General features: G+C 41.0%; 1 protein-coding gene across 5 annotated transcripts in view; it reads left to right on the top strand.

The window, feature by feature from the left end:
* The window catches only part of adgrv1 (adhesion G protein-coupled receptor V1), an 892,784-nt gene that overhangs the window by 237,823 nt on the left and 632,261 nt on the right, over positions 1 to 22,700 (top strand). For 4 of the 5 annotated variants that reach the window (XM_070885047.1, XM_070885028.1, XM_070885064.1 and 1 more), the window contains 7 exons: positions 1,359 to 1,574; positions 3,227 to 3,442; positions 6,691 to 6,935; positions 11,117 to 11,298; positions 12,197 to 13,011; positions 13,763 to 13,972; positions 19,253 to 19,383. In XM_070885047.1, the coding sequence (XP_070741148.1) occupies positions 1,359 to 1,574; positions 3,227 to 3,442; positions 6,691 to 6,935; positions 11,117 to 11,298; positions 12,197 to 13,011; positions 13,763 to 13,972; positions 19,253 to 19,383 (2,015 nt within the window). The remainder of the gene's footprint in view (positions 1 to 1,358; positions 1,575 to 3,226; positions 3,443 to 6,690; positions 6,936 to 11,116; positions 11,299 to 12,196; positions 13,012 to 13,762; positions 13,973 to 19,252; positions 19,384 to 22,700) is intronic. The other variant, XM_070885038.1, reaches the window with a different exon arrangement.

Raw genomic sequence — 22,700 nt, 5'->3', positions numbered from 1 at the left:
GAGGGCAATTAAGAGCCAACCACATTGCTGTGGGTCTGAAGTCACCTATAGGCCAGATAGGTAAGGGCGGCAGATTTCGTTCCCGAAAGGACATTAATGAACCAGATGGATTTTTACGACTTATTTAATTAACTGAATTTTAAATGTGGTGGGATTTGAACTTGCGTCTCCTGATTATTAGTCCAGGCTGCTGAATTACTAGCTGAGTAACATAACCACCATGCTACCATTTTGTACTATAGAGTACAGTTTGCATTTTCCTGTGCTCCTGTTTAAGGAAAAACCTTTTGGCTGAAAAGGAAGTAACAGTGGGTATATAAGTTCTTAATAACACATACCATCACAATGCCCAGCTTAAACTCTTCAGATGGTTACAGACTATTCAAGTACCAGTGAGGTAACAAATTGTTTTCCCCAAACAGCATTACTTGAGTTTTGAAATTGTTATGGTTGGAAGAGAGTAGGCAAGTAGATTTAACTTTTAATAATTTTCCTATTCCTGCCACTGAAGTACCATAATGGATTATTTTATGTATGCAGTTGTGTGAACAGAGATTCAAGTAATGATTGAGGAAGAACACCAACAGAAAATACAAAGGAGTGTGCTTGCCTATAAAAGGCTCAGCTATACTCTTATGGATATGCAGGTTTTGTATTACCTTCCTTACTGACATTTTAATTTTATAGGTGAGTAAGTAATCAGATGGCTAATCCTATATAAGGGAGAAGATACGTGCAGAAGGAAATTATTTAAAAAATTTTCACTTTTGAAATAGGTATTGCCCCAATCGAGGTAGCTAATGTAAAAATGAATAAATCCTGTAATTTACAGAAAATAATCAGTATTTTTCCCCTTGTGAAGATCTGATTATTTGTTTATCCGCATCAGTAGGGGCCACTCAAGTTACATCAACTAAGGACGCAATTGTTAACGGTCCCACCAGAAATCTCATAGACTGGAATTCTTTCCTGTCCTGTATGCTGATTGGAACGATCCTGGCAGAGAAACTTCTGTGCAGACCATCTAGTAGTGCATTTAACTGCAGTAAGTCCATTGACTGATGAGTCTCTTGAAAAGCTGTTCAGTACAATGGTCCTAATTTTGTAAAATTGACTGAACTGAACAAGCATCTTATTAAAAAGTGGATTTAACACTTTACAGATCGCAAGTTGCGGGGCCTTTCAAATGGATTACGACGGTATACTCTCAGAGTACGCCATCTCAGAGACCACAATTTCAGAGCCATGATGCGCACACACAGATAAAAATCACTTCTGTATATTGAATTTTTTTTTGGTTTCACATGGACTACTGTAATAGTATGCACAACAATGATGATAGACACTCCATTTTTTAGTTGCTGGTTCTCCACGTCTTGGACCAAAGAATGACATCATAGCCCAAGTGATAATCAATGCCAACGATGATGCATTTGGTACCCTGCAGCTTTCTACTTCTGCTGTACGAGTTTCTGAAAATTATATTGGACCAATAATCAATGTGACCAGAACTGGAGGCATATTTGCAGATGTTTCTGTAAAATTCAAAGCTTTTTCAATGACAGCGAGAGTTGGTAAGAGACATTTACACTTATTAATATTACACTTAGAGTTGGAGTCTTTTTCTGTCCTTTACCATAAGTTAATTTTTAAATGTTATACATATGACTTGGGCAGTATAGTGGTTTATAGTATAGAAAATCTAACAATGTCTGAGAATGGAAGGACATCACTTTGAGGCTGGGATGCCCCACACACAGTTACCAATCTGAGCTGTGAGTCATAGAATCATAGAAATTTACAGCAATTTCAGCCCATTGTGCTCGCACTGGCCAACAAAGAGCTATCAGCCTAATACCACTTTCCGGCTCTTCCTCTGTAGCCCTGTAGGTTACACCACTTCAAGTGCACATCCAAGTACTTTTTAAATGTGATGAGGGTTTCTGCCTCTACCACCCTTTCAGGCAGTGAGTTCCAGACCCCCACCACCCTCTGGGTGAAGAAATTTCACCTCAAATCCCCTCTAAACCTTCTACCAATTACTTTAAATCCATGCCCCTTGGTTGTTGACCCCACTGCTAAGGGAAATAGGTCTGTCCTATCCACTTTATCTAGGCCCCACATAATTTTATACACCTCAATAAGGTCTTCCCTCAATCTCCTCTGTTCCAAAGAAAACAGCCCTAGCCTATCCAATCTTTCCTCATAGCTAAAATTCTCCAGTCCAAGTAACATCCTCGTAAATCTCCTCTGTGCCCTCGCCAGTGTAATCATCCTGTAATATGACTAGAACTGCACGCAGTACTCTAGCTGTGGCCTAACTAGTGTTTTATACAGTTCAAGCATAACCCCCCTGCTCTTAAGGCAAGTATTCCGTATGCCTTCTTAACCACCTTATCTACCTGGCCTGCTACCTTCAGGGATCTGTGGCAACATACTCCAATGCCCCTTTATTCCTCTACACTTCAGTGTCCTATCATTTAATGTGTATACCCTTGCCTTTTTGGCCCTCCCCAAATGTATTACCTCACACTTCCCTGGATTGAATTCCATTTGCCACTGTTCTGCCCATCTGACCCCATCGATATTTTTCTGCAGTCTACAGCTTTCTTCTTCATTATCAATGTGCTGTTCTCTCTTCTGACTCTGGCTTCTAGTGCACTCCTTCTCTTTGCATCACCATTGGCAGTAGACACTTTTTATCGCTTGGTCTGTACTTTCTGTAATTCCTGTAGTTTGTCAAGCAATGCAGGTAAGGGGAGGAGATTGAAGACCAGATAGTTCCTCACAGTGAGGTAAGGAGAAATTTCGGAAGTGTCAAACTGGCCTACTTTTGTGCACTGTCTTGCAGCCAGTTTTCGAGTAGAATTGGTGGAGTGCAGGTTCCTTTGTTTTCCTATTGGACAGTAATATTGCAAGGTGTAGGGAGACTAAGAGAGAAGTCAAAAAATAGGAAAAATGCAACAAAAAACTTGAATTAAAATGATGAAATATAATAAAGTGGAGACTACCAATGACAATCAAAATGTTAAACCGGTGGCCCAGTAACAACTGAAATTTTGCAAATACAGCATTACCGAGAAATGTTGCTGCTAGTAGTGAATGAAATACGTATGGTATTCATGTATGCATTGACCCTCAAGAAGTATAATAGCACGTTGGAATCTTTTTAAAACCTAATCTTCTCAGAGAAAATTATTAATTTTTTTTTGTATTACTTCTGTAGGTGAAGATTACAGTATAGCGTCTTCTGATGTCATTTTACTTGAAGGGGAAACGAGCAAAGCTGTGCCAATTTACCTCCTTAATGACATAATTCCTGAACTCGAAGAGTCATTTTATATCGAGCTTATTAATGAGACCACAGGGGGTGCTGTGCTTGGAACTGTTACACAGGCAACCATTACAATTGAGGCTTCTGATGACCCTTATGGATCCTTTGGTAAAGTCAAAAGTTTAGAAATCAAGGGCTCAATTTTCTCCAGTGATTTGCACCGTTTTTTTTGAGCAGCCTGCTTTTTTTGGCCTAAGTTTAAAAAACCCCACAGTTTTCCCAATCAATTTGCACCAGCATAACTCAGTTACGATTTTTTTTAAGATACGTTTTTTTTCAGCCAAAGGGGGCATAACCTGCCACCCGTGCCAATTCTGGCCATATAGGCAAGTTTGGCCAGCTGAGAGTTACACCAGTTCTTCTTAGGCCAGCGTATGCGGCCTCTGCAGAAAAACCTTCTGGAGAGTTAAAGAACTCGGCGCAGGTAAGGAAATCGGCGCAGGTAAGTACAGCAGATGCCCGGACACAGCAGCAGCAGGAAAGGTAAGAGAGAGGCGGGGGTGGAGAGGGGAGAGAGAGAGAAGGGTGGGGGGGAGGAGAGAGAGAGAGGGATGTGGGGCGGGGGGAGAGAGAGGGGTGGGGGGGGAGAGAGAGAGAGGGGTGGGAGCAGAAGAGAGAGAGGGGTGGGGGTTGGAAGAGAGAGAGGGGGGTGAAGAGAGATGGGGGGGGAGAGAAAAGAGGGGGAAGAGAGAAGGGGGGTGTGGGGAGGGAAGCCTTTCGGGTGTAGTTAGGTGCGGGGACCAGGAATGAGGAGGCCACGCGGCCTGGGATAGGGACGGGGGAGCAGACCGGGAGGCCACTCGCCCTGGGATAGAGGTGGGACCGGCAAGGCACTCGGGGGTGGGGGGGGGAGCGGGACCGGCAAGGGGCTCGGGGCGAACTTAGGGAAGCAGACTGGCAAGCCCTTCGGCCAGGGCTAGGGGGAGCGGGACCGGCAAGGCACTCGAGGCTGGGAGGGGGGAGGAGCGGGACCGACACCGGCAAGCCACTTGAGGGTGTGTGGGGGAAGCAGACTGGGGGGCCCTTTGGCCTGGGATAGGGGCGGGGTGCCTTGCCGGTCCCACCCCTATCTCAGGCCGAGTGGCCTCCCAGTCCGCTCCCCTGGGATTGGGAGGGGGTGGGGGGACTTTAATAATTAGAGGTAAGTTGCTGCAATATATTTTGATGTGTTTTTATGTTGAAACAATGTGTTTTTATGTTGATGCAATGTGTTTTTAAGTTGATGTAATGTGTTTTAATGTGTTGGGTGCTGGCTGTATGTTTCACTTTGTAGCCTCAGCTCGCATTGTGTCCCTGGTTACCGTGGCAACCCGATCTTTTTGGCACAGATCAAGGCTCCACCTGCAAACTAAAGGACCGGTTAGACTGCATCAAAATGAAGAAATCCAATGGGGAAACCTAGAACATTTTTTTGGGTGTACTTGGGACCCCCAGAAAATGGGCGTAACTCTTCAAGTACACTAAAAAAGCTTTGGGGAAAATTGAGCCCCAAATGCTGGTTATAGAAATGCATGATTAGTAAGCAGATAGTTCATGGGCAGGGCTCCTCGCCATTAGCAAACTTGCCTAAAATTGGGCCTTAAATCCGTAACTTAATCCCAGCTACCGTGCAGTGCATCACATTAATATAAATTTAGATTCTTGAAGTCCTGTGTCTAACACACATCCTTCACAGATCAGGTATCACACTTCAAATATCACTTCAAAGTGTGTTAAGTGTGTAAATAAAAAAGAGAAAGAAAGCCAGACATTCGTTGTTTTTTATATAGCCTGGCCTCTCCTCTAGAGTAGGAGCTGGGAATTTTCAAATAGCTGGTTATCTGCAGATAGTAAAAGGCATGACTACAAACAGACCCTCAGAGAGTCGAGCGCACTAAAGTCGCCAGGTTGGGCAGAATGCAGCAAAGTACAATAATGTGGCCCATTTTGTCCCGGCTACATTGCAGGGAGCCCCCAGAGTGATTAAGGCATCTGAATCGATGCTTCAAAATGCCAATGGTATGCTCTATAATGTGCCCGGTGGTCCCATTGTACCTGTGTTGTTCAGGTATGATGAGATTGCAGAGGGGTGTCACCAGCCAGGTGTGAAGGGGACATTCCTTGTCCCCAAGCAGCCATAATCTGATGTAAAAGTAGGAGGATAGATAAATGTTGTAGAATAAAGGCAGTTATCAGCGAACGTGGCACAGACTTGCATCCTCCTTCTGTCGTGAATATTGATGGAATGGAAGCCCACCTTGTTCACACAAACTGCTAGCTTGCCTTCTGGTGTCCTGATAGCCCTGGACAAAGGGGAAGCTGGCCACTGCTGCACAGCACATAGTTCTCTCATTCTGGTGTCTATTGAGAAGGTTTGCTCTAGCCATGCAGGGCATTGGTGGTATGTTTGATGCAGCTGTGCACTACAGATTTTGAGATGCAGGTGTTGTCCGCATACCAGCCTGGAAGGAGGCTGTGGTTTAAAAGTTAAGGGGTGAACTTTGACAACTGCTGGCCAAGCATGGTCCCTAGTCCATCAGCTAGCAGTTCCTGCTGCAAGATGCTGATTCAGTCAGCAACAGTCTGCCTGGTAAAGCACAATCTCCTCCTGCACTGCTCCTAAGAAATCTCAAAGAAAATAATTTGGGTTATAGTCTCTATGAGCAGACTCCCTCACCTATTGTGCTAACAGACCTGGCTGCTGCTTGTCCTAGCTCTTCAGGTTGTTTGAATAAGCCCTATTTAAGTTTATTCATGAAGCGCCTGCCTCTTGCAGCAGGTGAGTTTGTGACCCAAGTTAGCTCAACAGTAAAAATGGCAGTTGATTGGTGTCTACAGATCGCCGACAATATGCTGATGAGACTTGAGTCTCAATATCAGGTGAGGCTCAGGCCACCAGTTCTGGCACGCATTTCCAGTATGCTGCCTATTTCAGGCCCGAAGTTGGACCAAAATGAATTTCCACCCCACGTGGACTTGGTATAACATCTCATCTGAAAGACACCAAATCAAATAATGCAGTAATCCCATGATATGATGCTGAAGTATCAGTCAAATTGTGTGTTGTGTGCTTAAGTCCTGGAATGGGGCTTGAACATATAACCTGCTGACTCAGAGATGAGAGTACTAACATCCAGGCCAGTCTGGAGTACTATTGTCCACCATATGGATCACTTCCCCAGAGTACTCAATCAGATTATTGAGGCAGGATCTATGTTTCCTGAAAGCTAATAACTGCCAAACTCCCCCAAATGATTGTAAATTGCATTCTGTATAATTCTTTCCAACAGCTGGAATGTATTTATATTGTGTTAATTTAACTAATTGGCGAGAGTATAAAAATTGAGTTAATCCTAATGGCTTATTTTCTGTTACAGTTTTTGAAAGGACAGAATTTACTGTTGAAGAACCAGAATCTAAAACTACGAAAATAAATCTGTCAGTTATTCGAAATGCTGGGACACTTGGTGCTGTCACAGTCCAGTGGGTTGCCACAATGAATGAACAACAAATTACCAGTGATCTTCAGGTGACATTGGGCGAGCTGACCTTTGCTCCAGGACAAACCATTCAAACCTTACAACTGGAACTCCTAGCAGATGATTTCCCTGAAATTGATGAGGTAAAGACAAAGTGATATAAATAGATGAATACATTTTGAATATTTAGCCTGCCTATATCTCTTTGCAGATTCTTTGTGTACTCCTCACAACTTGCTTTCCCACCCGTCTTTGTCTCATTAGCAGACTTGGCTATATTACACTTGGTCCCTTCATCCAAGTCATTAATATAGATTGTAAATAGTTGAGGCCCAGCACTGATCCCTCTGGCACCCCATTAGTAACCATTTGCCAACCGGAAAATGACCCATTTATCTCGACTCCCTTTTCTGTTAGTTAGCCAATCCTCTATCCATGCTAATATATTACCCCCAAACCCGTGAGCTTTTATCTTGTGCAGTAACCTTTTATGTGATACCTTATCGAATGCCTTCTGGAAATCCAAATACACTACATCCACTGGTTCCCCCTTATCCACCCTGCTCGTTACTTCCTCAAAGAACTTCAGCAAATTTGTCAAACATGATTTCCCTTTCATAAAACCATGTTGACTCTGTTTGATTGTATTATGATTTTCTAAATGTCCTGCTACTACTTCCTTAATAATGGACTCCAGCATTTTCCCTACAACAGATGTTAGGCTAACTGGTCTATAGTTATCTGCTTTCTATCTCCCTCTCTTCTTGAATAAGGGCTTTACATTTGCGGTTTTCCAGTCCGCTGGGACCACTCCAGAATTCAGGGAATTTTGGTAGATTACAACCAATGCATCCACTATCTCTGCAACCACTTCTTTTTAGACCCTAGGATACAGGCCATCAGGTCCAGGGGAATTGCCCACTTTTAGTCCCATTATTTTACCGAGTACTTTTTCTTTAGTGATAGTGATTGTTTTAAGTTCCTATAACCCCTTGATTAACTATTATTGTGATGTTTTTAGTGTCTTTTACTGTGAAATATAAAGTCTCTTCCATTTCCGTTTCTCATTATTAATTCCCCAGTCTTATCCTTTAATGAACCAGCATTTACTTGAACCATTCTCTTCCTTTTTATATACCTGAAGAAGCTCTTGTTTTTATATTTCTTGCTAGTTTACTCTCATAATCCATCTTCTCTCCCTACTATTTTTTAGTTGTCCTTTGCTGGTTTTTAAAAATGTCCCAATCCTCTGGCCTCCCACTAATCTTGGCAACATTGTATGCCATTGTTTTCAATGTGATACCATCCTTTACTTCCTTACTGAGCCACGGATGGCTCTCCCTTCTCTTAACGTCTTTCCTTCTCACTGGAATATATTTTTGTTTGAGAGTTATAAAATATCTCCTTAAATGTTTGCCACTGCTCATCAACCGTCTTACACTTTAATCTATTTTCCCAGTCCACTTTAGCCAACTTTGCCTTCATACCTTTCTAATCGCCTTTATTTAAGATCAGGACACTGGTTTGAGACCCAACTTTTGCACCCTCCAACTGAATTTGAAATTCAACCATGCTATGATCGCTATTTCCTCGAGGATCCTTTTCTATGAGATCATTTATTAATCCTGTCTCATTACACAGTGCTAGATCTAAGATAGCCTGTTCACTGGTTGGTTCCACAACGTACTGTTCAAAGAAACCATCCCAGATACACTCTATGAACTCTTCCTCAAAGCTACCTTGGCCAATTTGATTTGTCCAATTAATATGAAGATTAAAATCACTCATGATTATTGCCGTACCTTTCTTACAAGCCTCCATTATTTCTTGATTTATACTCAGTCCTACAGTGTAGCTACTGTTAGGGGGCCTGTAGAGTACTCCCACCAGTGACTTCTTTCCCTTATTATTTCCTATCTCCACCCAAACTGATTTTACATCTTGATCTTCTGAGCCAATATCATTTCTCACTAATGCACTGATTTCATCCTTTATTAACAGAGCTACCCCACCTCCTTTTCCTTTCTGTCTATCCTTCTGAATTGTCAAATACTCCTGAATATTCAGTTCCCAGCCTTGGTCACCTTGCAACCACGTCTCTGTAATTGCTATCAGATCATACCCATTTATATTTATTTGTGCCGTCAACTCATCTATCTTGTTACGAGTGCTGCTTGTGTTCAGATAAAGTGCTTTTAATTTTATCTTTTTACCATTTTTCCCTGCTTCGACCTCACTTTCTGATGCACCTCTTATTTTTATATATTCTGTCCCTGCCTGTTACCCTCTGGTTATCATTTCCCCCATCGCTACCTTGCTTTTTAGGCTTCTCCTTTCTCTTTGACTTTTAAAATTTCCGCTCACCTGAATCCCCTCCATTATTTAGTTTAAAGTCCTATCTACAGTCCTAATTATTCGATTTGCCAGGGCACACGTCCCGGCATGGTTCAAGTAAAGCCTGTCCCAAAGGAATAGCTCCCTTTTACCCCAGTACTGGTGCCAGTGCACCAGGAATTGTAACCCATTTCTCCCACACCAGTCTTCGAGTCATGCGTTCATCTCTCTGAGCTTATTTACCCTATGCCAATTTGCTTGTGGCTCAGGTAGTAATCCAGAGATTATTACCTTTGTGGTTCTGCTTTTTAATTTAACCCCTAGCTGCTCATACTCCCTCAGCAGAACCTCTTTCTTTGTTCTACCTATGTCATGGGTACCTACGTGGACCATGACAACTGGATCTTCACCCTCCCACTCAAAGTTCCTTTCCAGCCCAGAGGAGATGTCTTTAACCCTGGCACCGGGTAGGCAACACAGCCTTCAGGACTCATGCTGTCGGCTGCAGTGAACAATATCTATTTCACTAACTCTACTGTCCCCTATCATAACTACATTTCTTTTTACTCGCGCCCCCCCCCTCCCCACTCCCCACTTGAATGGCTCCCTGTACCACAGTGCTGTGGTCAGTTTGCTCATCCTCCCTGCAGTTCCTGCCCTCGTCCACACAGGCAATAAGAACCTCAAATCTGTTGGACAAGAGCAAGCACTGAGGCTCCTCCATCACTCCATCCTGAGTCCCCATAGTTTCCTCGCTTGTAATCATACCACCTGTCTCTGACCACAGACCAAATTTGAATAATTTAACCTAAGGGATGTGTCTGCCTCCTGGAACACAGCGCCCAGGTAACTCTCCCCCTCCCTGATGTGTCGCAGTGTCTGAAGCTCGGACTCCAGCTCATCAATTCTGAGCCAAAGCTCCTCGAGCTGCAGATGTGGTCGCCGTGGATCATACTGGTGTCCACCAGCTCCCACATGCAACAGCTGCAACACATTGCCTGCTCTCCGATAGCTATTATATTTTATTTAATGAATTTGGTTTTTAAGTTTTGAAGTATCAATTGTCTATGTTTATTTTTTAATCCCGGCTCTTAATTTAAACCAGTGCCCAAGTTTAGGAAAAAAGAGAAATACTCACCAACCAACCAGCCAATCACTTACCTGCCTTCCTGTGATGTCACACTTTGCTTTTGTCCCCTTCTCAGGTCGGCTCGTGTTACATAAGAACATAAGAACATAAGAATTAGGAACAGGAGTAGGCCATCTAGCCCCTTGAGCCTGCTCCGCCATTCAATAAGATCATGGCTGATCTGGCCGTGGACTCAGCTCCACTTACCCACCCGCTCCCTGTAACCCTTAATTCCCTTATTGGTTAAAAATCTATCTATCTGTGATTTGAATACAATCAATGAGCTAGCCTCAACTGCTTCCTTGGGCAGAGAATTCCACAGATTCACAGCCCTCTGGGAGAAGAAATTCCTTCTCAACTCGGTTTTAAATTGGCCCCCCCGTATTTTGAGGCTATGCCCCCTAGTTCTAGTCTCCCCGACCAGTGGAAACAACCTCTCCGCCTCTATCTTGTCTATCCCTTTCATTATTTTAAATGTTTCTATAAGATCACCCCTCATCCTTCTGAACTCCAACGAGTAAAGACCCAGTCTACTTTGCATGACAGAGCTCTGTATCTTTTGCATAACCCAGCACTGTTATTTTTATAATAGTAGGTTGAAATGAAGGTATATAAAAGGTCAAAGGAAATGCAAGGGATAAGATCAAACACAGATTTCTAACAGTAAATTCTTATTATGAGTCTAAATCTACATGCAAAGTACTTTCTGCTAACAGACAGGAGTTTCTAGAAAGTACACAGAATTTTACTCCTGAAATCTTGAAGTTAGGAGAGGTTTTATTCCTTGTTGAAAATGTAATTTTAGGCTGAGTTTTAATGTGGCTAATAAACTAATTTTAAAGTAAATCTTTTCCTTTAAAGGTCATTCAAGTGAAGCTTACCGGTTCTACTTATGGAAGCTCTATTGGGAAGGACAATGTGGTGAATATTTTTGTTCCAGCAAATGACAACCCACATGGTACTGTTCATTTTACACAGACAGTGTACAGAGTTCAGGAACCACTGGAAGGAAATTCCATAGCAAATATCACAGTGAAAAGAAGGTGTGCATGCTTTGAAAGTTTCCAAATTAAATACACCTTTTTGTGACAGTCAAGTTACAATATAACAGTGTTCACCGTTATAACAGAGGCAATCTGACAGGAGTCTCTGGAGTATGCACATGCGTAGTTAAGCATAGAAATCCTGAAGTTGCTGTCAGAGATACCCCATTCCTCCACAGGGTGCACTGTTGCAGACCTCGCCGATAGACTTGGTACTGAAATGAATGGAATGGCATGAACTTGGGGTACTTTCCCACTAGTTCCACACTAAAAACAGCTGAAAAAGTTAGCGCTGATGCATTCAGGAGTAAGTGAGTTTTTAATGGTGTGATAATTACTGCCAAACAACCTCTCTGCCCCTGAAGATTTAATTTTGCAGGTGTGACGTCTCATTCCCTCAGAAGAAAATTACTGTTGGAGATTAAAACATTTTTTTTACTATTTGTCAGTCCCTTTTTAATCTCTCTCCCATAATACCATATCTTTTTTCACTTTTTATAAATCTAATTTATATTTTCTGCTTTATACTCCCTAGTTTGGACTCTGCGTGTCTCAGTGAGGACGCTTCAATCTGATTGGTTGAAAAGCATCGATGTTTCTTTTTACTGCTCACAGACAAGCAGATCTCCTGTAGAGGGTGCCAACATGGATTAGATGCCGGATAAGAGCATGTCATTGCTCTAAAGTCCGCAAAAACTTTGTTGGCAACTGTCAGTGAGGTGAACGGTAAGCGCCGTTCCTTCGCCGCTGACCACAAAATCCGTGTCATAACTGAATATTGAGTTCTAAGCACTGTGACAATAAACTGTTTGGAACTAATAATACAATGAGTCAATGAGTAAAGGTGGAGCTTGTACATGTTTTCTAAAACAGTGTTTAATTGTGCTTGCTTTTCAAGTAGCGGAGGCCATTTTGGGCAGCTGCGAATATTCTACAGCACCTCCAAAATTGATTTTGTGGACCTTTTAATAAAAGAAGGACAGGACATATTCTCTTATTATGAACCCCCAGTCCCTGGAATTGCAAATGGCCAACCTATTCTTCAGGCGAATGTTTCTCTGGAGAAAGATGCTTTACATGCATGTGCAGCTATTTGTCTCAAAGAACAAGCTTGTTTAACCTTCTCGTTCACAAATATCTCTGGGAGATCCAAGTGCTCCTGGACAGCTTCATTGTCTAACATACTGGCCAACAGCATAGAATTCTCAACATATCGCAAGAACATTTCCAGTGTGTCCAATCTGCTGAGTGCCCAGGCAACAGCTGGCAGTGATTATGAGCCAGTCACTAGATTGTGGGCAATCATGCATGACGGAGATGAGTTTGCTAATCTCTCAGTTTCAATACAAACTGACACTGCACCAGAACGTGATGAAAAGTTTGCCATTTTGCTTTTAAATGTGGAACTGCTGAATGAAATGGTTACTCCAGGAAACCAACCTACAGTTGGCCAACCAAATGTCTCCACTGTTGTCATTACTATGAATGGAGATGCATTTGGGATCTTTCTGATTTACAGTATAAACCCTAATGCCACAGATGAAGGGAGTTATCTTGAAGTAACAGAAGAAACTCAGACAACAGTACAGTTGGTTATAGACAGGAGTGGTGGGAGTCTGGGTGAGGTGACTGTGGAGTGGAGTGTGGTTGGTGGCACAGCTACAAGGAACATTGATTTCATTGGTGATGGTGAAATTCTAACATTTGCAGAAGGTAGGGTAGTTACGTGTGTTACAAAAATTCTAAATACTTAAAGCTTAAAGACTATTGCTTTCACTGCTTGTTATAATATTTTATTTTGAATACATGCATAACATGAAATATATTTTTGGTATAATTTTTTACATATGCTAATTTGATGGGATTGTACCTTTTTCTCCTAATGTGGACTTCTTGTGACTCTTTTTCCTAATCTTAGGCTTGAGATCCATCAGATAATATGGCTGGATTTTTTTTTCGTAGAATTTACAGTACAGAAGCAGGCCATTCGGCCCAACAGTTCTATGCTGGTGTTTAAGTTCTCACGAGTCTCCACCCACCTTACTTTGTCTCACCCTATCAACATATCCTTCTATTCCTTTCACCCTCATGTACTTATCTACCCTCCCCCTTTAAATGCATCTATGAAAAGCAGATATCAGCAACTTTTCTCACACCAGTATTTTTTAAAAAAGAGTTAATGGTATTAATAGCTGATGAAAGTTGGATATTTAAGTGTGCACAGTAGTTGTAAGCTTGCTTGTATTGTTCTAATACATCTTCCATAGCAGAGAAAAGATCCAGCTTTTCACAGATGTGTAGTGGTTTAAAAGTCCCTTGATAATTATCTGGAAAGAAGACTGCAAAAGCAGAAGAAATACAGATTTTATTTTGTATTTGGATGGTACTTTAAACATAAAATTCAAGTAGATGGGCCAAGAAAGCTGTAAACTAAATCTTACTTTTCCTCTATTTTTCCCTGCAGGTGAGAATAAGAGATTCATCACATTAACAATTGTCGATGATGAAGAACCAGAAGACAATGAAACCATTCTAGTCAGTTTAACGCACACTGAAGGCGGCAGTCGTATTCTGCCCAGTTCCGACACTGTCACTGTGGTCATTCTAGCCAATGATTATGTTGCAGGAGTAATTAGTTTTCAGGCATCCTCCCAGTCTGTCATTGGATATGAAGGTGGGTTTCTGTATGTAATGACAACGCTCCTAATAATCATTATCAATTCCTGCAGTGCCACAGTCTTTCTAAGTCTTGCTTTACTATATTAACCATGACATATATCTTTTCTTCAATTCTTATATTACAAAAAGAATATAGGAGGATAGAATAAATAACCAGATTCTATATACATGTAAAACAGAAATTATTTTGGCAGATTTTGTGACAGTTTGATCATTTTTATTTTATCCTCCTGGTACTGTAATTGAATACATCAATGGTGATACCTTAAGGTTTGAAAATTACCTTCACTGTTGATGAACTGCAGTATAGCTTGCAAATAATGAGCAAAATAAAAAAGACCATATCCAGGATAAACTTAAAAGTGACAATGGACTCGTACCAAAATATAGCTGAAAGCGATCCTGAGTATGGCTGTTTCTAACCTACTTTGGACTGGCTGCCATATATAATCATCACCAAGAAACGGGATATCTCTTGCTTCATGGCCTGATTGGAAAATGAAGAGTTATTATAATGTGCCTATTTTGTTTTACAGCATTTTGACAGGATGAAAGTATTTTCTTAGGGACTGATCCATAACTTGCTTCTTTCTTGGATTCTAGTCCAGGAGGTTATACCTTGTCCTGTCAAGAGATTATTATAAATCATGTTTGACAAACTTATTTTGAGTGCATAAATAAGGTCCTTGATTATTGGTACTGTATATGGATTATTGTACAACGGTTTGTTGCTCAAGATTTCTTGGGAACAGTATGTTGATGATAACTAGTGATCCTTTACATGATTTATAATATGTAGGAATGCTGGTGGGCCATCTATAATTGTCATTTTTCCATTGCATTGGATATAATTATCTCCCCCTACCAGCTGTAAAAGAATTAGTGAAAATCTATCATTTTTTTTTAGTACAACAGGGAACATTAACCTACCCCTCTCCGTCCATCCTTGTAATAATACTTTTGTAAAAATGATGAATTTGTTACAGATGGCTCTTTATAAAAACTGTCTTTGGTTTACCTTTTTAAAGGCTTTATTGATGTGGTTTGTGCTGATATTTTTATGCTGGTGTGTGTTCGCATTAATGTTTCTGTTCGGCCTGTCACAGCTGTAGCTGAATTGCAGTTCTGATTGGCCAATAAGAACCATCAATGTTGGTTAAAAGGGATATACATCTTGACAATGCATTGGCTTTTAAATAAGTGTAAAAGGAACATAAGTGTAAAAGAAAACCGTTTTTTTTTAATTCAAAAGAAATCTACATTTATAAGCTTTAATTATATTTGATTTGGCCTAGAATAAGCATATTGTGACATGGTTGAAATTTGAATGAGAAAATGGCCCTTAATTGATTAGCTCCCAAAATCGGGCACAATTCTGGTGGTGCGCTGGAACAGAGGCCCAAGGACCAAACTAAATTCATCCTCGGGCCTCCATGATAATTCAGACAAGCTGTTGGCACCAATCAGAGCGCACATGCAGTTCACCTGTTGGGGACTTACCAATTTCACCCCATGCCGAGAACCACAGGTAATTCCATGGAGGGGGGTTTGGCCCTAATAAAACAGGCCTAACGGTGTTGAATGTTGGCCTTCATGTATTTAGAACTTGAAATTAATTGTAACCTGGAAATGTTATTGATCATTTTTAGACTTTAGATGTATCAATCATATCTGATCCAAGTAAAATTATAGAGTTAGCTTAGCTAGGTGCAGTTGCTTTGCATTGGATTATAAATTAACTGTAAATCTGATTTTATTTTCTTTGTTGTACCACTTATATAAATGGATGAGACAAACCGAGGTGTGTCCTGCCTAGTCAAGTGTTGTAGGTACACTTTTTAAATCCTGTGGCACTATGCAGAGTTTTTCCACTATCCTGGCCTCATTTCCTTTTGTGCGATATTGATGAGCAGAATAGCTATGTTGATGCCTACAGAACAACAGTTACCATTCTTGAAAAGCAATTAATTGTGTGAAGTGCTGTGGCACGTCTGGATAGGATAAGCCCTGGACAAGTGGAAGTATTATTTTATTAAGAAAGAGACATAAACACTTTTTACAACATACAATAAATTATTACTATGATAGAATTTTATTTTTAGAGAAAATTAAGTGCAACTCTGAGCGTAGTTGTTAAATATGTGACTCAAAGGGTAATTTTCTTGCGTTAAGCTCCTGTTAAGAGTACCTTTTGGAAATCCCAATGCATGATTTTGAGATAACGGTCTGAAAATTGTACAAAAGTCATGCGTTCAATTTGTGATTGTGCTCTTGAAGGGCGAGGCTACCTGCCAGGAACATCAAGTCAGAATTTTTTTCTGTAAGAGTTGTACAACATCATTCACTCTTGTGTTCCAACTTCTATATTTAAAATATGTAGGTTGTTTCCTGTGATTTTTATTAGGCTATATTTAAAAGCCAATGCAATACTGTATGTACTGGCAAAATAATGTTACTGTTTGTAGAAGGTTTTATGATCATGATTCTTCTATAATTTTTTAATGCAATTCATTATTTTAGGAAAAGCTTTCTTCATAAACGTTATATATTTATTAATGCAATGTTTAAAATGTAAATTTAAACTTTAAAAAAAGTTTCATTTATTTTGAACAGAATTACTGGCAGTCTTTGACTAGATAATGCCTCCTTCAAAAAGTTTTAACCATTTTAATATTTTTCAGAAGTATATTTTTTCACATTCTGTATGTTTAATATTATTACTTTTGCTGATTTTTTGAATATCTATTTTAGACTGAAATTGTTTCCAACAATTGAAAATTATTTTGAAAATTGTAAATCTTTTTCCTTTTGTGCTTTTTTGACTTGCAAACATATTTTCAGCTGCAACATACAACCATTCAATGTATTTTTATTTTAATAAATGGTTGGTCTTTTGTTTTATGATTATTATCCAATTTTTTGTTTAATGAACGTCCTGCTGCCTCTAAAACCAGTACATTTTTCTTCCACATTTTGTGATTTTTCAACCCCTTATATTTTTTTACATAGAATAAATGTTTGTTTAACATTCACATAGCCTTTGGTCTTGCAGGTAAATGCAAGTGTATATACATTTTGCTGCATGCTTTTCAAGTAGTTATACAGTGCCAATGGATTTAGCATGCAATAGCACCACATAATGATTTAGCTGGTACATACAGCATGCCAATTTGGCATTGCGAAATTCAGCAAAGATACTGTGGAGCAAGAACACTAAGATGAACATTTGGAACTATTTTGTGTTGTGTTATGCTCTAACATTGCTATAAAGTAGTTTCATTACATAACCCTTTGAGCTGTTCTGAATTCACATTTCTTTGAATAACCTCAATGAGTGAAAGCATTTCTGATAATGCTTCAAAATAAACAGCAAAATATTTTATTTCGTGATTTGAGTTCAAGAACAAACCATCAGGACTATAAGGGTTATTACTGATGAAAATATTTGCAACGTGCAATGTTTTCTTGGCATTTCTTTTATGTGCATGTTTTGAACTGTCTCTTTTTGCCTAATCGTTTGTTCAGTGTGGAATACAGCTAATTTAGGTGTGTACATAACCATAAATATACACTTATACACACAGAATGTAGTTCTGTTTGGAAAATTTCAGGCCATTTTTATTCTACATGTATGCATTTGAGGAAATGCAAGCAATAACTAAACCTATGTGAATAAAAACGTTCACTATTAGAATACTGATTTCTAAACACACTTTTTTTAGTGATGGTTGTCTGCTCCTTATTACTAAATTATACCTTTCCCCCTACTCTGGTATTTTCACCTCCTTTGAGCACATCAACTTGTTCCGTCCCTCTCATCTCCTTTAAACCCCTCGTTATCTACCATAACCTCAAGCCCTACCTCAAGTTTCCCACCAAGATATTCTCCCTCCTTTCCACCCTCAGCCTCTGCATTGACTGAATCCTTATCAATGATTTTAACATTCATCTCAGCTCCCCTTGCTCTCTCCTCTGAATTCACTGACCTCCTGTCCTTCTAAACATCTCCCTCCTTCAAATACTTCTGGCCACTTTCTTAATCTTTACGGAATGTTCTTGTGCATCTCCTAATAATCAGATCAATTCAAAGTATTTTTATATGACCCTGTAAACAATCGAAACATGTTCTACATCGAGAAAGCAGGGAGGTGAAAGACAATGGGCTCAATTTTCCCCAGTGATTTGCACCCTTTTTTTGGAGCAGGCTGCTTTTTCTGGCCTAACTTAAAAATCCATAGTTTCCCCAATTTGCACCAGCGTAATTCATTTAGTCATGTTTTTTTTAGGTAAGTTTTTTTTTCCCTCAGAAGTGGGTGTAACCAGCCACCTACGCCAATTCTGGCCATTTAGGGAACTTTGGCCAGCTGATAGTTACTCCATTTCTACTTAGGCCAGCGTATGTGGCCTCTTGAGAAAACCCTTGCGGAGAGTTAAAGAAATCGGCGCGGGTAAGTAAATCGGAGGCCATTCGGTCTGGGCTAGGGGCGGGAAGCAGTGCGGACCTGGACCGGCACTCACTTGGGACCGGAGAGGCTCGGCGGGAGAGGGAACAAACTGACCGGCACTCACTCGGGGACCACAGCGGACTGGGACCGGCACTCCTCCTGGCACACACACACACACACACAACTTGCTCTTTAAAAATGGCCGATTGCCAACTCTGAGTTCTACTGCGCATGTGCGGCCATTTCAGTGACGTCCAGAATGTCAGTTTATTTCCCCGCGCATGCGCAGAAGGCCCGGCTGCTTTTTCCGGCGCAGACCGCAGGCTCCACCCCCCGAGGTGACTGGCCACGCTGCGCGGCTCCAGATTACAGTACAAACATCGGGGAAAGTTCGGACATGTTTTTCTGGTGCATTTCTGGACCTAAATAAGCAGTGCAACTCTGGCAATACACCAGAAAACGGGCTTGGGGAAAATTAAGCCCAGTGTTTTTAATTATCGAATGCCATAACATTGTTTTGTGCTGTAAAAACATACTCCGGATTCAAAGAATTTCTCTTAGTCATTGGTATATGGAAAAAAAAAAATTCTTCTTAGTTGAGTTAACCATAAAAATTATAATTTGTTATATTTGCCATATGTAAGCTGAACATTTATACACTGCAAGGTTTAATAAATACTTGTAATTCTCTTTTTTTTATTGTATCTGTATAGCTTTGCATGAAGTGTTTGATTAATAAGCCAAATGAATGATGCATGACTGATAAATCTACAGCTTGCCAGTAGAAAATGGGTTGATAGTCCAATCTGATTCTGCTTCCTCATTTACAGGAGAAGTGTTACTGTTCTGGATTGAAAGAAGTGCTCCTGGACATGGAAACATTACTGTTGACTGGAACATCCATGGGAGATACGTTCAGGAGAATTTTGTGGATACAAGTGGGACTCTTTTGCTTTCTGAGGTAAATAACTAGGACGCTCCCCTAAATTACTGAGCACAATTGATGGCCACTCTTTTGTTATTTAGCTTGCCATAAACAAAATAAAATGCTTGGCTTATTTTTTTACAAGTGAGGACAAATAACTATTACAGTTTGGTGATAATCTGATAAATTAAGGTATATGTCATTTACTGCTAAATGTATAATCTAGTTTTTCATTATTTTCTTTCAGTGTGTAATAGACATACAATTAAATACCCTGGAGAATAAAAACTTATGACAAATTGGGGGTTTAGAGTGCTAACCATAGTCATGGCTAAACTCCAGTAGATCAATGAACAATTGAACAATTTACATGGGGTACATGATTATGGTACTAGACTAGTGTACTCGAGGTTCAGAGGTCAAGGTGGTGAAATTGCCCCACGCTAGGTCTGGAGTGTATAATTCAAATTGTTGTTTTTTTTCCACCGGTGCGGGAAGTGCCGACCCCGGCACGGAATTGGCCACTTTGAGGGAAAAAAATGTTGGTTGTGCTAACTGAGCCTTCGCGCAGTCGCCCGCCTCTCCTCGAAAAGCGCCTGATTTAAAGGTGGAAGTCGGCGGGATGATGGCGGGTTTCCGAGGCACTGTCAATTTCAGCCGACCCGCCCCCACGTTCTGCAATGTGAAAATTCCTGCCTACATGTCAGAAATTTCTGACACAAGGTCTACACCTGAAACATTAACTTACCTTTTGTCTTTACAGCTGCTGTGTATTTCCAGCATTTTCTGTTCTAATTTCAGATTTCCTTCATTTGCAGATTTTTTCTTTTATATTTTCACTCTATGGGGTAGATTTTCATTGACCAGTGGCAGATAGAATGAGTTTGCCGCCCGCTCGATAGAAGCGATCTGAGGCTCAACTAATTTGCATTCTGCCAGCGAGTTGCTTGTGCACTTGGAGAAACTCGCTGATCGGAAGTGGTGGCTCCCCCATGGATTAAGTTGTGGGAGGGAGACTTTCTCTAGTGAGGGCTGCGAAGAGTCAGGCATCACAGGGGTTGATCTTTATGGGGCTAGGTGACATGCTCCTCCTGACCCTACAAAAATCACTTACAAACCATTTGATAAACTTTTTTGGAGCAAATTCTTTAAGGACCCCTGGTTAGGCTGTTCAATGTCGAACACAAATGAGCGGAGTATGCACGGTGCACTCTCAGCTCATTGGGACTTCAAAATTTTGTTGAGGTTCTGTTGACGTCCTAGGACCTCGATTTACGTGGGCTCCCACCCATTTCCAGGCAGTGCCTGGGCTGCACATTTCAAGATCTCAACCAAAATGCGCTGATCCCGACGTCAGCAGGAATAGGGCGGTAACTGCTGAGCTGCTGTTTTAATCATGCCACCAGTCCATTCCCACTCAACAGAGGGGTTTAATCAGCCCCTAAATCTGTCTTTTTGGTGCATTTCAGAAAATGAACAATTAAGGTGAAAATGAATTGAAAGAAAAAAATGTGCTTATACGATTGGAATATTGCACATTACTCACTGGTGTACATACAGTCTTCTTTCAATATTTTTTCACTTTTAGAGCTTCACCAAGAGAAGCCACATTAAAGGTAAGTGCATTGTAATGCTTTAAGAATGCCTGTGACTAAAAGGAAAGGCAGCTGGGCTGATGGTGGGTAATTCACTGACCAGCAGAATATCTACTGGTTGGAACTTAGAGCATAGAAAATTTAGATGAAATGAAAAACTCAAGACAATGGGTTTGGTTTTGTTACAAATGATGTACATTCACACTGTTCACTATGGGAAATAGGAGCCAAAATCATCAGATTTTTGTTTGCTGATTAGATTCTACTTTTCACTATTAAGATTATTATAGGGCTCCAGCACAGGCATGATGGGCCGAATGGTCTCCTTCTGTGCTATAAGATTCAATGATTTATAAATCTTGCTGAAATGCCATCTGAATGTTCTCCACTTGAGGGAACATGTGCCATGCAGAAGCGAGCTGATCTTGCCAGATTCGCTGAGGTCAGCTCCTTGATATATTTAGCATAAGATCCCTGTGTGTTCTTCACAAGTGCAAAAAAGTTGTAATTGTTGCAGAATGGGATTTCTAGACACCTCCAGTTCTTAAAGCATAGCTGCTCCCATTTAAAGGCAACCAGTTTGTGTACCACAAGAACCAACATTTTTGCCTGTAATGGAAGGTGCTGAAGGAACTGTAGAAGAATGTTCCCTTAAGAAAAAGGTGCTCTGAATCTTCTGAAAATAGAGGAATGTTTGAGGTTGAGAAAAATGTTCCTCTGTAAAATCAGCACAACAGGAGTAGGCACAAAGGAGGCAGTTGATGCCACATCCATCCAATCAACCCAACTCATTCCTCAATGAACTCAAAATTGCGAAGTAGCAGGTCAACCAGCATAGTATGAGAAGCACTGGCAAATGTTGCAGAACTATCTCATGACTCGGCTGTCTTATGCAGCCCCTTTCGTATGATTAGCAGCCTACCACTGTACTTCCACTGAGAACTCCGACAACAAGTGTGAAGAGCTCATGGACTTCTTCTCTCTAAGATTGAGGCAGTCCGTTCAGCTGCCTCTGCCACTTCCCTTCCTTCCCCTAGCCAGACTTCCTCTAAGGTTCTTCCCTGCCCTAGCCCTGAACGCGCATCTTTCTCCAGTTTCTCTCCGATTTCCCCTCATGACGTCTCCATGCTTATCTTGTTCATGAGACCCACTTCCTGCTCCCTCGAACCTATTCCCACCAAACTGCTGACCACTCAATTTCCTTTTCTGGCTCCCATGTTAGCTGACCTTGTTAACTGTTCCCTCTCCTCAGATACTGTTCCCCCCGCCCTCAAATCTGCCATCATCACCCCTCTTTTAAAAAAAAAACAACCCTTGACCCCTCCGTTCTTGCATACTACCGCCTCATCTTCAACCTTCCTTTCCTCTCCAAAGTCCTTGAACGTGTTGTCGCCTCACAAATCTGTGCCCATCTTTCCCGGAACTCCATGTTTGAATCCCTTCAATTGGGTTTCCACGCCTGCAACAGTACCGAAACGGCACTGATCAAAGTCACAAATGACACCCTTTGAGACTGTGACAAAGGCAAACCATTGCTCTTTGTCCTTCTTGAATTGTCTGTATCCTTTGACATGGCTGACCACTCCATCCTCCTCCAACACCTCTCCACCGTCGTCCAGCTGGGTGAGACTGCACTCACCTGGTTCCATTCTTATCTATCTAATCATAGCCTGTAATGGATTATCTTCCTGCTCTTGCATCATTACCTCTGGTGTCCCCCAAGGATCTATCCTTGGCCCCTTCCTATTTCTCATCTGT

This window comes from Pristiophorus japonicus, chromosome 1 (genome assembly GCF_044704955.1).
Source record: "Pristiophorus japonicus isolate sPriJap1 chromosome 1, sPriJap1.hap1, whole genome shotgun sequence".
Lineage (NCBI taxonomy): Eukaryota > Metazoa > Chordata > Chondrichthyes > Pristiophoridae > Pristiophorus > Pristiophorus japonicus.
Note: the sequence above shows the minus strand (reverse complement) of the source record. Positions and strands in the feature narration are given on the sequence as shown.